Raw genomic sequence first — 15,053 nt, 5'->3', positions numbered from 1 at the left:
ACCGCTCCGTTTCTTTAGGGACCAAGAGAGAGGAGGAACTTTGCGCTATTAACATCAAGCTAGCTGAGAGCACCTGACTTGTCTTCCGGTAGGTACTTTTCAGAATAAAAACCTATGTCCATTTCTAAATATATATGCATTTAAATGTGACAACAAATACCCAGTGGGGGAAACTACTAAGGTATAATTACTTAAGCACTGTACTAGAGTATAATTCTGAGCTTGTTCTTTACTTTACAGATTCAGATTAAAATTATTCATATTTTCAAAGAGCAAAATATGAGTCCATTTACAATAAAGGTCATTATAATTAATCCCACTTTTACCAGCAGCAACATTAAAATGATACATACAGTAATCTATGAATAATAATAATGATCCAATAACATATATTATTCTGAAATGGAATTACTTTTATGTATTTGTAAAAAACATGTTTATTTAACGCTAATCAAATATTTTTAATTTTACATTAGCAACATTTCTAATGCAAGACTTCTACTTGCAACTTACACTGTGGTCGGGTGAGAAAGAAAGTAATTGATTAAATATGTACAGAGGGACAATAAAAATGTTGAGTATATATGGTTAAAATTGATCTGGTAATCTGGTAGTCCCTAGATAACAAGGAAAACATTTTTGCATAAACAATAATTTTCTGAAAATAATGACGGTAAAATATATCAGTGGTATCATAGTTCACTTTTGATTTATATTATTATGATTTTAAGAAAAAAATAGAAGTCCTTAAAACAAAAACAAAACCTTCACAGTCATAGTTATACAGTAGGATAAATGAAAACACTTAAACTTAAACTTTTTTGTTTGCTTGTTTGCGAATTTTATTGTAAAAGGCAAATCATCGACCTTCCTGTTTTTTTACTAGCTATTCCTTTCTAACTTGACGCAGATCCTTGGCCTCCCGTTCACTGGCAGTCATACTGCAGCCTGAGTAGTGAAACAGCGACACAGTGTGGCGGCAGTCTGTACTGCATGCGTTACCTCCAGAATGTTGCCTTCGGGGACTCTTTGTTAATTATAATTGCTCCTCAAGCGTTATTTTTTGGACAGTGGAATATTCGCATGAATATTCTGGAACAAATAGGGCAACTACTGACAACTGAAATATTTGGACCTTAAACTACGAACAAAAGACACCATTCATTTTGTTGAACACAAGCACTATAGTTTTACAAGATTTAGCCTTTCCTTTCGGTTTAAATAAAGAATAAGATATAAGATATCAAAGTAAGGACTTGCTAGTGCTGTGATTGTAACTTAATATCTAGGATGAATGCATTTTCATCCCAGACAAAACAAAGCAATTATTCTGTTTTCTATACAGTTTAATTTATAGTTAGTTATCAGTCAATCTGTAAATGCGCCATCAATTATTAGAAAAATGTCTTCAAGTATTCCCTCCGATTACATAAAAACATCTCAGGCTCTTTCCAAATTCATTATGACTACTATTTAGGACTTAATTCTTCATCTCGAAATTTCCGATATTATTAAGGGCAGCAGAGTCACAAGCGTATTCGGCAATTTTTTAAGAAGTAAATGTAACAATTTATTCAGGTAAAATCTTTGAGTTAAAGTCAAATCGTAATAAAAAAAACAGGCAATGGACTGAACAGCTGGTTTTAGTGGTGTGTAAATATCACATTAAGGCTACATTAAGGCGTATATGAGTTTTATATTTAGCTGTGAGTTAATTTCAGGATCATTTATCAGCCACCAGAGGGCAGCAGAGTACTATGTAGGCTACAAGTAAAATGTATGTATGTATGTATCTGTCTATCTACCTATCTATCTATCTATCTATAGATAGCACTTTAAATAGGATCATATTGTTCCCTGTAATTTTGCAACAACACAGTTTCCCATCTATCAATCTATCTATCTACTTTTTTCTTTACTGGTTTGCTTGAAAGTACAACTGCCATGAAAAGTCAAATTATTATATGATTCAATCAGAAGACACATACTTTGAAAAGTGTTTTATTGTTTCAGTTATTTTTTAAGCAGAAATGTTGCTTCCAGTTACTTAAATATGAGGATTTGCTGCTTTTCTAAGATTTAGGTTTATGACTGTTGGTCGGACACGAAAGACATTTTAAAACGCCACTTTGGGATCTGAGAAATGTGATGAGCAACTTTTACATTTCTGTCTTTACATTTTATAAATCATTAGCCAATTAATAATGAAAATATTTTGCGGAATAATTGATGGTAAAATATTAATTTGCAGCCAGATTTCAAAGGCGTCTGCATCAGTCAAACAGGTCTCACTCCTCTCTGTTTGATCTGAGGTTGAAAATGTTCTTATCCAACAACAACTTGAATCTGAGGTGATAATGAACACACTGTTTCGTGTCTGTCCCAACAACAAGTCATTAACAACAATAAAAACTCCATAACATAGCTGTAAAACCTACACTTGAGGAACACATGCAGGGACAGTTATTGATTATCCGCCCCTTACCTCCTCATAGTCTCACCCCCACCTGTATCATTCCAGATATGGCCTGTTTGTCTGACCCTGCTGAATCCTGTATGATGTAATGGTCAGTGATTATCTCCAGCTGTGTGACGCAGACGATGCAACAACAGCAGTAAACATGTTTTTTATTCTGGACTTTAACTAGTGCGTTCAGGGACCACTGAGCCTGTAAACAGCTTAAGACTGAAAACACCTCATCTCAGTTTAATATTCAAACAGACACCAAATATTCAGTGGTGGCAGAGGTTATTTTACCTAAATAAAAGAAGTAATACCATGCAATTTCGACTTTAATAGAATTGTGTTCCATTACTACAGTAAAAATCCTTAAATTGTTACTTCACAGTGTAAAAAATAACAGAAGTATTATCAACAAATGAACTAAAGGTTCAGTTTGAGCTATGTTGGGAATTAATGTTCCTTACATGACAGAGGAGCTTAATATATTAAAAATGTTAAATAGAGAATATTCTGATTACAACAGGACGTAATAAAGGTACTTTGTTGGATTATTAATGAGGCCATTAACTGAACTACAGACAGCTTTATATTGCTCTTGTCCTCACTGTGTAGGCACAAGTTAGCTTCCTGATTGTGACTGACTGGCACCATGTTAGTTATAAACCTTTGATCTGTACCAAATAGTCTCTTTTTGTTGGCTAAAAACAACACAATGTGTGATAATACAAGTTATGATCACGGATCGAGTTAGCTTGTGGTGTCATTTGTCAAACTAGCTAACTCACATTTCCCCTCACACAGCTTTTTACTAGCGATGATATTAGCGAGAAAGCAAGCAAAGGTTAGCGTGCTAGCTTAATTGTAGGCTACTTATGCTGCATGGATCTGGCAATGGTTGATTTGTAACACTAGCTGATAAAACTATTTTGCGAACTGCAAGCTAGCCAATCTGCCAGCCAGATCAGCTACAGGAGTCTGGATGAATTACCTGACAGTCAAGGCAATCAAGACAGTATTTTGCCGCTTGAGGTATAGCTAGCAAACTATCTGTGCTAGCTAGTAAGCTAAAATTAGCTAACACAATAAATGAAGGTTCCTCCCCAAATCCTCTCCTGAATTTGAACATATTTTTCAACTAATTTGACATTGAGGTTTGTCCTTTGTGTTGGACACACTATGTTGTGGCTTTTTAACCTTTGTCATTAGCTAACTCCATTTTTAAGCTAACACTAGCTAGTAATGCACACTGTTGGCGCTGTAGGGAAGCTAAAGAGAGGAGAGACACCAGGGAGCACCATAAATGTTACAACCACCCAAGTTCTTAACAGAGGTCTAACTTTTGGAATCACAGGACAACTTACATTTAAATGTACAATACAAATCAATGAATGCATCTAGATTGTTTCTAGTAGTAGCCTGAACTCTTGTGTTCCTTAAATCTTATTCTTCATAGTATTTACATATATCTTTGCATATTTCTGAAAAAGTTGGAAAAGGGAATCATAATGTGTATTAAATAAAATAATTTATTTTCATTGATTTGTAATGGTCATAAAATGTTAAGTGTTTTACCATCTATCATAAAAATATTTTTATCCACTGGCTTTGCTCACAAGGGCAATGTCATGTTGAAACAGTAAAGGGATCACATAATCTTGACATAAAGTTTTAAGTATGATGTATAATATTCAAAAACATCACTGCAGCATGAAGATGTCTCTTTACTGCAACAGACCAAAGAGACCAAACACAAATAGAGCCCCAGAATAAAAGCATACAAAGTCAAATGAACCTCCATCGATACAGAGAAACCTAGTTCAGGCACATGCAGAGGAGTGTGTGTTTGTGTTGTATGTAATCTAGCCACGACCAGCTGACCGCCACGGGGTTCAGCCTGCAGCTCTTGGCGTTCCCTTAGCGCCCTTTTTGGGCTTTTGGCACTCATCTACTCAGCCTTCATCCCTACAGCGGCTGCCTCAGGCTGGTTTTTGGATCTAACTCCTGCACAATCAGAGGCCAAACTACATTATGCAACCTGTCTGCAGAGACAGGAGTGTTATAGCTTCTCTAAACCTCATAGAAAACACTTATAACGTACAGTACGACATGCGGAAGGCATTTAAAAGCCTAAGTGAGAAACAACTAGCATGGCCTGAAGCTGGAATAAAACATTTTCACAAAATCCCACATAGATTTTGCACTGATTCATTCATTTAGACTGCTACATGAGACTGTTGTGTTGTGCCTGTGTTTTTAAATTTGCCCGTTGCAGAACTAGACGATTTAACTAAAACGCATGAAACATAAAATTACATAAACATTTATAGTTTGTGTAGTCATTGCTGCATTTTATATCTTGTGTTTAATACATGCAAATCAAACGTCCTTTTGGATAATAAAACAAGTAGAAGTTAGACTCAAATTAATACAAGGACATAAAGATTACAGTTTTTCAGGTTTCAAGGTCAATATCTCATGCAAAACACTGACTGAATATATGTTCTGTCAGTGTGTAGCTTTATAGAGGCTATAACATACATTTCATTGTGCAACCATGTGTTGACAAACGACAAACTAGTTTGATTTCTGGATTTCATTTTATTAATGGAGATTGGGTGCCATACAAGACTTGCAGTTCTTTTGATTATTAGTTTCAATCCATTTAAATTTTTTGTTTCAACTATTTATGTCCCTTTGTTTTGATCTCTAACTTTCTTTTTCATATGAGTTGTGTGTAAGCCATGACAGAAAAAACATAATAATATCATAATATCTATCCTAGCTTCAGATATGTTTTCACCACATCAATCAGCAGTGCTATTCTGGTTTTATAGGTGTTCAGAGTTTGTTTTCTACGTACTTGGCAAGGTCATGGCTCGTGTACCGCCAAGCAGCCCCCGTGTCCGTTTTTTTCTCGGTTTGAATGAAGAAAGACTCGGGATTGGTCAGTGTTTCCCACGCTCGTTGAAAGGGGGGACGGGATTGGCTTTCTCAGTCTCCACATTTCTTTACGCAAATAGAGGCGGGACCGAGCCGAGCCCCATCAATGAGCTGCATCAGCGATTGGCCAGTAGTAAAATGATGTAAAAATAGTTGGCAAGACAGTTTGTGCAGCCAATAAGGTGGAGCTATTCCTGGAAGAGGCGTGATCTCTTGTCATTCTTTAGAAGCCGGCCGGGGTTTCCTTACCGGCATTTCAGCATTAAACCGTGGAGGAGTAGCACCGACTTCGGTGTGCTATTTATTTATTTATTGTAGTCACTTTTTTAATTTTCCGAAGCCAAACATGCTCGGCCTGTGCCTTTACGTCCCCGTGTCGAACTTAGACCCGGTTGAAGTGGAATATTTTGAGTCCAACGGACTTCCGTCGGAGCTGAAGTCTCTCTTTAACAAATTGAGCGTGTTCCTGCCGTCTCAGGAGTTTTCAACCTACCAAAGATGGCGAAAGGTAAATCTCTCCAAGTTAACTTTGTACGTCTTTAAATGTTCAACACACTCTATTAGCCTTAACGATCACCTACTTTTTGAAATCCCATCACTTTAATCAGCACAAAATCTTTTCTTTCCGGGCGCCGGAAGGATTAGCACAGGGTTGTAAAAAGCCTTCACGACTAGGCCGCAAAGCTGACCGGCTTCTAAAAATGTCTCTATGTGAATGACACATTTTTGTGAAAACTTTTGATAGCTATTTCTATTTTCTAAATGTATGCCTTTATTATGTAAACCGTCAATATTTTTCGTCTATGTAATTTAAGTTTTAAAAATTGTAAAAACTAACTAAAGTGAAACCAGCGCGGGCTGTGCTACAGAGAAAATCCACACTAAAAAGGAATGTGTGCTATGCTATGCCATGTTATGAGAGTTAATGTCGAAAGTGGTTGAAATCAGTATCTGCTGTCTATTCAAAGCGAAAGACTTTACATCGGATGAATCCATTTGTGAAAACATATTTTAAGTCAGAAATTATAGTCATAACCTTAAATTCACAAATTACAGTATAGTATTTATAAAGTTGAAAAATGCTTAACAGTGGGACTATTCAGACTTATTACTCAAAATGCACATCTCTTGTCCTGTGTGTATAGCCTTTATAATTGATTACTATATTAATACTTAACACATGCGCACAGGCCTCCCTGTGACTCTCAAACTGGAGAACAAAACGTTCATTAAGTGTTGAATGATTGGCCTGCACTGTGACTCATCCTCCGCCTGCATCAGTTGGACAATGACCTGTTTCTATTTCTTGCATTAGCTGAAGTTTAAATGATTGCTCACAAACTGATGGCATGTCAAGAATATTCATTAAACATTATTTATTTCTGTGTAACAACTTTAGCTTGGATCTAATGCCTCCAGCAAAGTCACCTGCCCCATTTGTTGCTGGTAGAGCAGCTGCAACAGTGTGCCTGTATGCAGTACAAGCATATAGTAGAGACATGCATGGATCAAAATGTATGACTGTACCCATGCTGTAGGTCAAATTGATGTGTAGGTAGTTAAGCGTGAGCTGCAGGGGAGAACAGAAATGTTCTGCAGAGTATCATTATTACAGTATGACGGTCAAAAGCCAGCGCTGTGGGCAGCGGGTCAGGTATCAGCGCCGGTCAGCAGGCTGGAGGACTGCCGGTGTCCTCGTCTTGTTTTAGCTCAGGAGGTTTGAGCTTGTACCGGATTAAAGCAGTTGGCGGGTCGACCTGCAGGTTAGGTCAAAGAGTTACTACCTAATTCCTCCTGTTCCCTGTCCTGGAGAACCAAAATATCATTCAAGAACGCCAAGTGCACAGCAGCTTAGCAAATGGGTTACGGTGCTATCCTGTTGGGTCATGAAACACGAGCCTTTAATGTCCAATCATGTTCAGGACTGCATGGTTGACATTTAGACAGAGTACACTACAGAACTTAGTGTACCTGTTCATAAGTGACTTAAATTGTTTTTGTGTCAGCACAGATGACTCCTCTGCATACCGCTGCAATATTTCATCTGCTGCTGAAACTGTATCGTGTAACGCCCTCGTATTTGCATCTTTGTGTCATTCAACCAACCCTCATGTCTCCAACAGAACTCATTGCCCTTATCTGACTGAAACCAAATGCCATGTCTTATTGTATGTAAATGTTTTTCACTTCAGAAAACCTTAAAAAGGGAAGAAGCTGACTCTGGTGGACAGCTGGACTTTGAGGAGTTTGTTCACTATCTGCAAGACTATGAAAAAGACCTGAAGCTTGTGGTCAAAAGCCTTGACAAGAAGAATGCAGGTATGAGGCTGAGGTTTTGTTCTCACTTGGTTTCATCTTTCACTTTGTGTCAGAAGTTCACCAAAAGTATGAAAGACTTTTTCTCACATCTTTACTTTGCTTCCTTTTAAGGTTGCGTTGACCCAAAGGAGTTCATTCAGTCTCTCCAGGACCTCGGTGTGCATATTTCTCCGCAGCACGCAGAGAAAGCCCTTAAGAGGTAATTTAATTCATCCATTTCAACTGCAATGTTGGATTGTTGGATTAAGGGGCTCAAAATCTTACTTTGTTTCTATCTTTTTTTTAAAGCATGGATAAGAACGGAATGATAACTATCGGCAGTAAAGACTGGAGCAACTACCCCATGGTGGAGAAGACGGAGAACATTCCTGAGATCATCCTCTACTGGAAACACTCCACGGTTAGTTCAACAGTCTGCACTGAACCACACATTTTGACTGAAAGGGGAACAGCTGTGACGATGGTGATATTTCACTTTCAGAACCTTAACAGGGAAGATCTGAGTCTTTAGTTTACCAATCTCAGTGAACATGGAAAGACCTAGAAGGTTCCACTGTTGGTCTTACGCAAACTTAAACATAATCTTAATAACTCTATCTAGGCATTTGATAATGATAAGAAGGGAGTTGGAACTTCCTGTCTCTGAAAACTGGTCACTTAAGGAGCGCTTCGGTAAAAGACTTCTTCAGAACAAGTCGTGCGTCAGCCATTAAGCTCTATTAGGCTATGAAAGGAATTGGTCCAATTCCGGGAGGATTACGTCGGAAGGATTTGCCGAGTTGTCTAGCTGTTATGTAAAAGGGAACAGCGGTCAGTCACAGCAGGTTGAGACCAAAGTGAGATAATCATCTGAAATTTCGAGGCTGGTGCCATCTAATGAGTCCAGCGGGCTCGACTTTGCACTGAAGTGTCTGTCAGGCTGAGCCGTGGCCAGAAATAGAGCTAAGGTTACCCCTCCTGGGAGGCCCGGCAGAACCAGCCAAGTTACTGATGAAACATGAGCTGCTGGGTCACCCGAGTTCTCAAAAAATGTTTAATGCTCTGTGTGGTCACAGGTTCAATTCCCAAAGCATAACCAGGGTGCGTAGAATGACACTGAAGCTCCATACCAGCTGTTTATGATGAGGAGGGTTTCGTGCGTTCTAATTGGGTCGGGGCAATACAAGTTATGCAAGTGTAAAACATTTAAAGCAAAATGAAAAACTTCACACAAAGAAATCAAAAACAATGTTTTTCAAAGTGATTTTTAAAGTTAGGCGTAAAAGACGGCTCAGGCGGATCCTGTTCGTAGCCTGTGCCCCCTCTCTGCTCCTGACCCAGATCTTTCGAGACATGCCTCCTCATGGCCTTTCTCCTTTTGCCCTTTGCCTGCGCAGCCTCATTAGCATGATAGCTGAGATGTCAAATGAGTGCAGTGTTTCCACAATTGTCCACTGATATCAATGAAATGTTAACGTGCACTGTGCCGTCTGTGAAACAAACCCTGGTGCTAAGTGACGGTCACAAAGCTTGGCTGTTACTGCAGCAGGGGATTCTTGTGAAGCATACTCGGCTGTCACACCGGAGCACCATCATGTGCTGCCAACATGAAATGATGACAGGACCGTACACTAACAACACCACATCAAAGCAGCAGCTGCTAATGGAGGAGGACAAAACAAATAAGAAATCCTGAAGTCGTCTGCAGGACATCGGCCTTTCCTAGTCTGTTATCTGGTATTATTTAAAGTATCATATTAGAGTTTATCTGATGTCGTCTTTAATTTAATCACAACAGTTATATCTTTATTTAAAATACCCGTGACATCAAAAATTCAATCTCCTACCCTCCGAGTACAGTCGAACAGGCTGAACAATGTTTTTATTTCAACAAATGTTTATATTCTCTATTAAAAAGAAAATAACACTCAGCACTAAAGTAGTTCTTTAGTGTGTGCAAAAACAAGGAACGGATTTCAGTAAAGACATCATACACTGATGGGTTATTGCTGAAATGTGTTTTAGTCTAGTTGTTTCAACAATAAATAAAAGTTCTCTTTGAACAAGATACATTTACCTTTGGGGGCAATTTAGTTTAAATTATGGCGAAAAGAAGAGGATGAAGAAGTTGCTTTTTCTAATAAGTGTTAAAGCCTTTTAAATATCAAAGTGCTCAACAAAAAGGAAATCACACGATGATAATGGGAAGAATAAGATCCAAATAAACGGGATGTATAACATAAGAATGAAAATAAAGATATGAAAGTCTACTGTTTGTATAATTCCCGTCTCTTTTCCTGGCAGATATTCGATGTCGGGGAGAACCTGATGGTGCCTGATGAGTTCACCGTGGAGGAGAAGATGACTGGGATGTGGTGGAGACACCTGGTCGCAGGTGGAGGAGCCGGAGCTGTTTCAAGGACATGCACGGCTCCCCTGGACCGACTCAAAGTCATGATGCAGGTGAGGGGAAGAAATCACACTAAACCTCTTTTGTGATCTAAGAACAGGACCGTAGAGAACGGGACTCGAGTGTCCCGGCCGTAGGGGGGGGGTTTGTGAACTGGGCAACATGTGGAGAAGGTTCTGGAAACGCATCTTACTGTCGTTTGCTTGTGGATGATGTGATCCAGTTTCCAGGTTTTTGTGCAGCAAACAGAAACTTCTGAAGTCAAATGAAAAGATTAAAACTGATGTGAGAGATTCACCTGGAGGCTGTAAACGAGCCTCTTTTGTAACTGCAGGTGGCTCAATCAGTTAGAAACATGTTTCTCAAGAGCGAGTGACTCAAACGAGTTAATGTTCAATGGGAAGTGTGTAAGCGTGGGGGGCCAGAGTCCAGGGGCAGATTGTGTCAAAGCCATGCCTGGCTGCCGACCAATCACAGCTCACCTACGGTCGTCACACCCTTGGCTGTTTCATGGTCCCCCGTCATCACTGGGATGAAGGTCTAACTGCCCTGATTCAGGATCTGTGTCAGTGGCCCTGATTTGCGTCAGTTAGTATGTGGACAGTCGACTTTGAGCCCCATCGATCAGAGGGGTTCTATCAAGTGTGTATTTTCCCAACACTTGATTAAACAGACCCAGTTGGCAGAGTTTATGGGTCAGAAGAAGTCTTGACTGACATATCGCATGCACGATTACTCCTCAAAAATGCTAATGTTACTCACTACAATATTTAAATCTCTAAATAGAAGCCATTACAGACATGTTGCTTTCCATGTCTGACTCTGACTTCTTTTTCTGCCTCTCAGGTTTATGGCTCTCGAACCAACAACATGTGCATCATGAGCGGTTTGATGCAGATGATCAAAGAGGGCGGCGTGAGGTCGCTGTGGCGAGGAAACGGTGTGAACATCATCAAAATCGCCCCCGAGTCTGCCCTCAAGTTCATGGCGTACGAACAGGTAAGATGATTCACTTCTTCAGTCTGCTTTCTAATGTCACTGCGAGTTCTTGGTGTCCATTCATTCATTTTATTTCTCACTTGTTTTTTCCAGATTAAGCGTTTAATCGGCAGCGATAAGGAGACTCTGAGCATCTTGGAGCGATTTGTTGCCGGCTCTCTGGCCGGAGTCATGGCCCAGAGCACAATCTACCCCATGGAGGTGACTATCAGTTTAATTAGATCTATCTAAAGTTTAAAAAGTACATTAGGCCTCCTTATTTGTGACTTTTCAAGACTTAAAGTTAAATGCAACTCTGACATTGACTGATTATTTCCCCAGGTCCTGAAAACTCGTCTGGCTCTGAGGAAGACCGGTCAGTACTCGGGGATCTCAAACTGTGCGAGGCAGATCTTCAGGAGGGAAGGACTGGGAGCGTTTTATAAAGGATACATCCCAAACATGCTCGGCATCATCCCCTACGCGGGCATCGACCTGGCTGTGTACGAGGTGAGACTGACGTCCCGTATGCTTGAGCTTATAAGCAGCGTGATACAAAACAAACATGCTGATGCTACAGACTAAACACACAATGTTTTCATATTGTGACGTAACTTCTAATCAGAGCAGGAATGATAATCCCTTCAGCACATTTACAGTTTACTCTTACTTGCACACTGATATAATACAAGTGTTGAAGCAAACGCTGTTCTATATTTGGGACTAAGAAGCATTTGTTCAGAAGATATCTCAAAAATGCTGATGATGACTCATGACTGGTTATATAACCGAGTCTGACATAATCCTGCAAAAATGGGAGCATAACAGTAAAATATGAGAACCTAGTTGAGAGAATTGGCCCTTTTTCTAAGCTCTGTTCTCTCTCCCTCCTCAGACGCTGAAGAACAGGTACCTGCAGCAGTACGGCACCAACAGTACCGACCCCGGCGTGCTCGTCCTGCTGGCCTGCGGCACCGTCTCCAGCACCTGCGGGCAGCTCGCCAGTTATCCTCTCGCCCTGGTCCGAACGCGCATGCAAGCACAAGGTGAGGCTTCCTGGAGTACTACACGTCCATTAAACTATCATGTACATATTTAGCGTCTTTAATAACTATATTATAGTAAGTATTCAACTAAAACCACATCTGTACACATTAATTTAAAATGGAGAGCTGCAGCTCCACCTTGAAGGATCACAGCAGATAATGATGTGTCAGTGGTTAGGGAGGAAACCGCCATGACCGGTTAGAGAGGGACATTCCTGACATTCCAGATGAGAGGCAGAAACTGTCCTGAAACATTTTAGATTAAAATTGGTGAAAAATAACCTGTAATTAATTAAAGGCTTTTGTCACAATTTTAGTCTTAATTTGCATTTCCTGTAAACTGATAAGCTCTACTGTTGACATTTGAAAAACAAGACAAACAAGTATCTAACCTCACATCATCTAAATATGATCTGTTTATTTTGATCCTTTCAGCTGCCACGGGGAGCATTAGCGAGCAGGTGACCATGAGCGGCCTCTTCAGGCAGATCCTGCAGACCGAGGGCCCGACGGGACTCTACAGAGGTCTGGCCCCCAACTTCCTCAAAGTGATCCCTGCCGTCAGCATCAGCTACGTGGTGTATGAGCGCCTGAAGACGCAGCTGGGAGTGACATCGCGCTGAAACCTAACCCTTCCTTTGTCATTTGACTTTACAGCAAGAATGTGACAAGAGACCCCCGTCTCCCTCCCACCAAACAACACTACCACCACCCTCCCTCACCCCCTCTCTCCCAGGGCTCATGCTAGGGAATCCCAGGGACCTTGTGTCCCCTCTGAGGGTTCGTGGAACGATCTCATTCTGTGAATGTCAGCTGATGAAAGACGAGAAGGGACAGTGGTCACGTTGAAAAGGCCGAGGTGGAGGATATGGACTCTGTGAGCTCAGATTGATTGCTGCTATTTATGTTTTAAAGAAGTTGTGTTGAGTGTTGAAATGAGGAATATGAGGGATGTGACTGAAAGTCAAGGACCAAATGTTTGTGGGTTTTGCTCGTTCTGCCTCGTGCCTGAGCAAAAACGTCTTTCTTTTTTTCAGGTTTGAGTTGCAAGTTTTTGTCTGGCAGTTGGATATGCATCACCAGCTCGTGTTGTGTAACTACTGAAGAGAAGTCTTTCTTTCATTCAGGGTACTTTTTATAGGCAGATGAAGCATTAATAATCTCTTTAAGAAGTTTTATTCTTTAACAGATCTGCCTGTAGGAAGAAATGATTGTGTTCCTAGAAGAGAGAGAGCTTTGCACACGTGAGTTTGATCTCTCTCCGCCCCTGTCCTGAATGAATGGAGTATTTATTTTCATCCTGTATTTATAGTTTTTATTAAGAAGAGAGGAGGTATCATGCTGCATGTTTCCTGTCTGAAGAGCCAAACGAACGATTTGATAAATGCAGTGAGGGATATTCAGGATGGGAATTTAACGCCAGGTAGCAGCCTTAACATGTGGCTATCAAACACTAAATGTTGCCTGGTGAGTTGTTGGAACGAGGTTGGAGTTTGTGCTCATGTTTCTGCTGTTCTAGCGTCTTAAATATATATTTTTGATGATGCAAACTGCTCCGGATCATGTCTGTTAATCTTAGTAGATGTTTTTGCCCTTTTTAAAGGTACAGATATCTTAATGTTCACCTCAGGTTTAAGGGCAGATTACTGTTTCAGTCACAGAGGAGCACACTTTGTTTTTGTTCGTTTCACAGTCATACTCTGAAAAACTAGGCTGAAAAGAGATGAGCGATGTATTGCACTTTAATCTAAGCTGGAAGGGCCTCTGAATGAATGTCATATCAATCCAGGTATAAAGATCGAATTCTTTTGTAAAGAATGACTTTTTAGAATTATTTTAATGGACCATTTTGATGCAAATAAATGCAAATTCTTGTAATGCTGAGTCTCAGTCGTCTTCCTTTTTATTCAGAATGTAGTAGGTATAAATGATCTGTATGTTTGTCCAATCTGTGCACATTAGTTTCACTTCAACCTCAAACTACAGCAGCTGATAACAAACAAACATCTGACCTGAGAAATCAGCTGGTTCTTCGTCAGATGTCAAAGACAGCTCAGCTGCACTTTATTAAATGTATTTTCCCACATTCAGGTCATGTGACACTGCATATGACCAAGAAAGAAGTGGGATTTGTTTGGGGATTTTTAGATATAATGCGGATTTTTTTGTGTAATGCATATCTGAAAAAGGATTTAAGGAATTAGACATACTTATATTTTCTTGTTTGGGCTGAATAATGCTCAAACTCACGAGAGCAATGAAAATTAAAATGATAATAAATTGTCAGTGCACTGCACTTAAATCCTCGCACAACCATCCTAATGACATGAATGTTGACTTGGGAATCTTTCCTAAATATATTCAGATACCAGCCGAGGTCAGAAAGAAATCAAACTAAAAGCAGATATCACTGAACTCCACACTGTATAATAACTATTTTTATAACTATTGCTCTATTTTTGTATCTTTATTTAATCTTATTCTGCACTACGCTGCTCAGGGAGATGCTTCACTGTTTAGTTGTTTTGTACAATGACAAAGACTTGAATCTGAATCGAACTGTTTTTATAGTTGTGGTGAACTGGTCCTCATGGTGCCCTAACCTTCACATGCATATAGTGTCAAAGAGGATTTAGGAGTTATATAAAAGATTTACAGTGGTTCTACACCTCTAGTGGTTTCGCAATATAAATGGGCACTGTGGAATTGGGGTCATTTAAATTTCAATCTTGACTGATTGTTTTGCTGAAAGTTGGTTAAACATTTATTTTCTGGAGATTAAAACCTTAATTTATCAATTGTCCCCAAAACCTTCAGGAAGTTTATCTTTTGGGAAGAGAAAAGATAAAAGACACGCTTGCTCTCTGTATTTATGAATATATTATAAAAATGGCTGACGTATTAAACGATGTTGTTC

The 15,053-nt window shown here is 39.7% G+C and overlaps 1 protein-coding gene across 1 annotated transcript; it reads left to right on the top strand.

The window, feature by feature from the left end:
* Positions 1–5,679: 5,679 nt before the first annotated feature.
* slc25a25a (solute carrier family 25 member 25a) lies at positions 5,680–13,761 on the top strand. Its single transcript, XM_069682617.1, has 10 exons — positions 5,680–5,912; positions 7,597–7,723; positions 7,835–7,922; positions 8,012–8,123; positions 10,007–10,165; positions 10,959–11,111; positions 11,205–11,312; positions 11,433–11,600; positions 11,986–12,136; positions 12,572–13,761. The coding sequence occupies exons 1-10, from the start codon at positions 5,751–5,753 to the stop codon at positions 12,757–12,759; spliced, it is 1,416 nt and encodes a 471-aa protein (XP_069538718.1). The 5' UTR covers positions 5,680–5,750; the 3' UTR covers positions 12,760–13,761.
* Positions 13,762–15,053: the final 1,292 nt, after the last annotated feature.

The sequence above is a fragment of the Semicossyphus pulcher genome, unplaced genomic scaffold (assembly GCF_022749685.1).
Source record: "Semicossyphus pulcher isolate SPU_LCO1_2020_fin unplaced genomic scaffold, fSemPul1.0.p SCAF_6, whole genome shotgun sequence".
Lineage (NCBI taxonomy): Eukaryota > Metazoa > Chordata > Actinopteri > Labriformes > Labridae > Semicossyphus > Semicossyphus pulcher.
The sequence above is the reverse complement of the archived record's forward strand: the minus strand, read 5'-3'. Positions and strand labels throughout refer to the sequence as shown.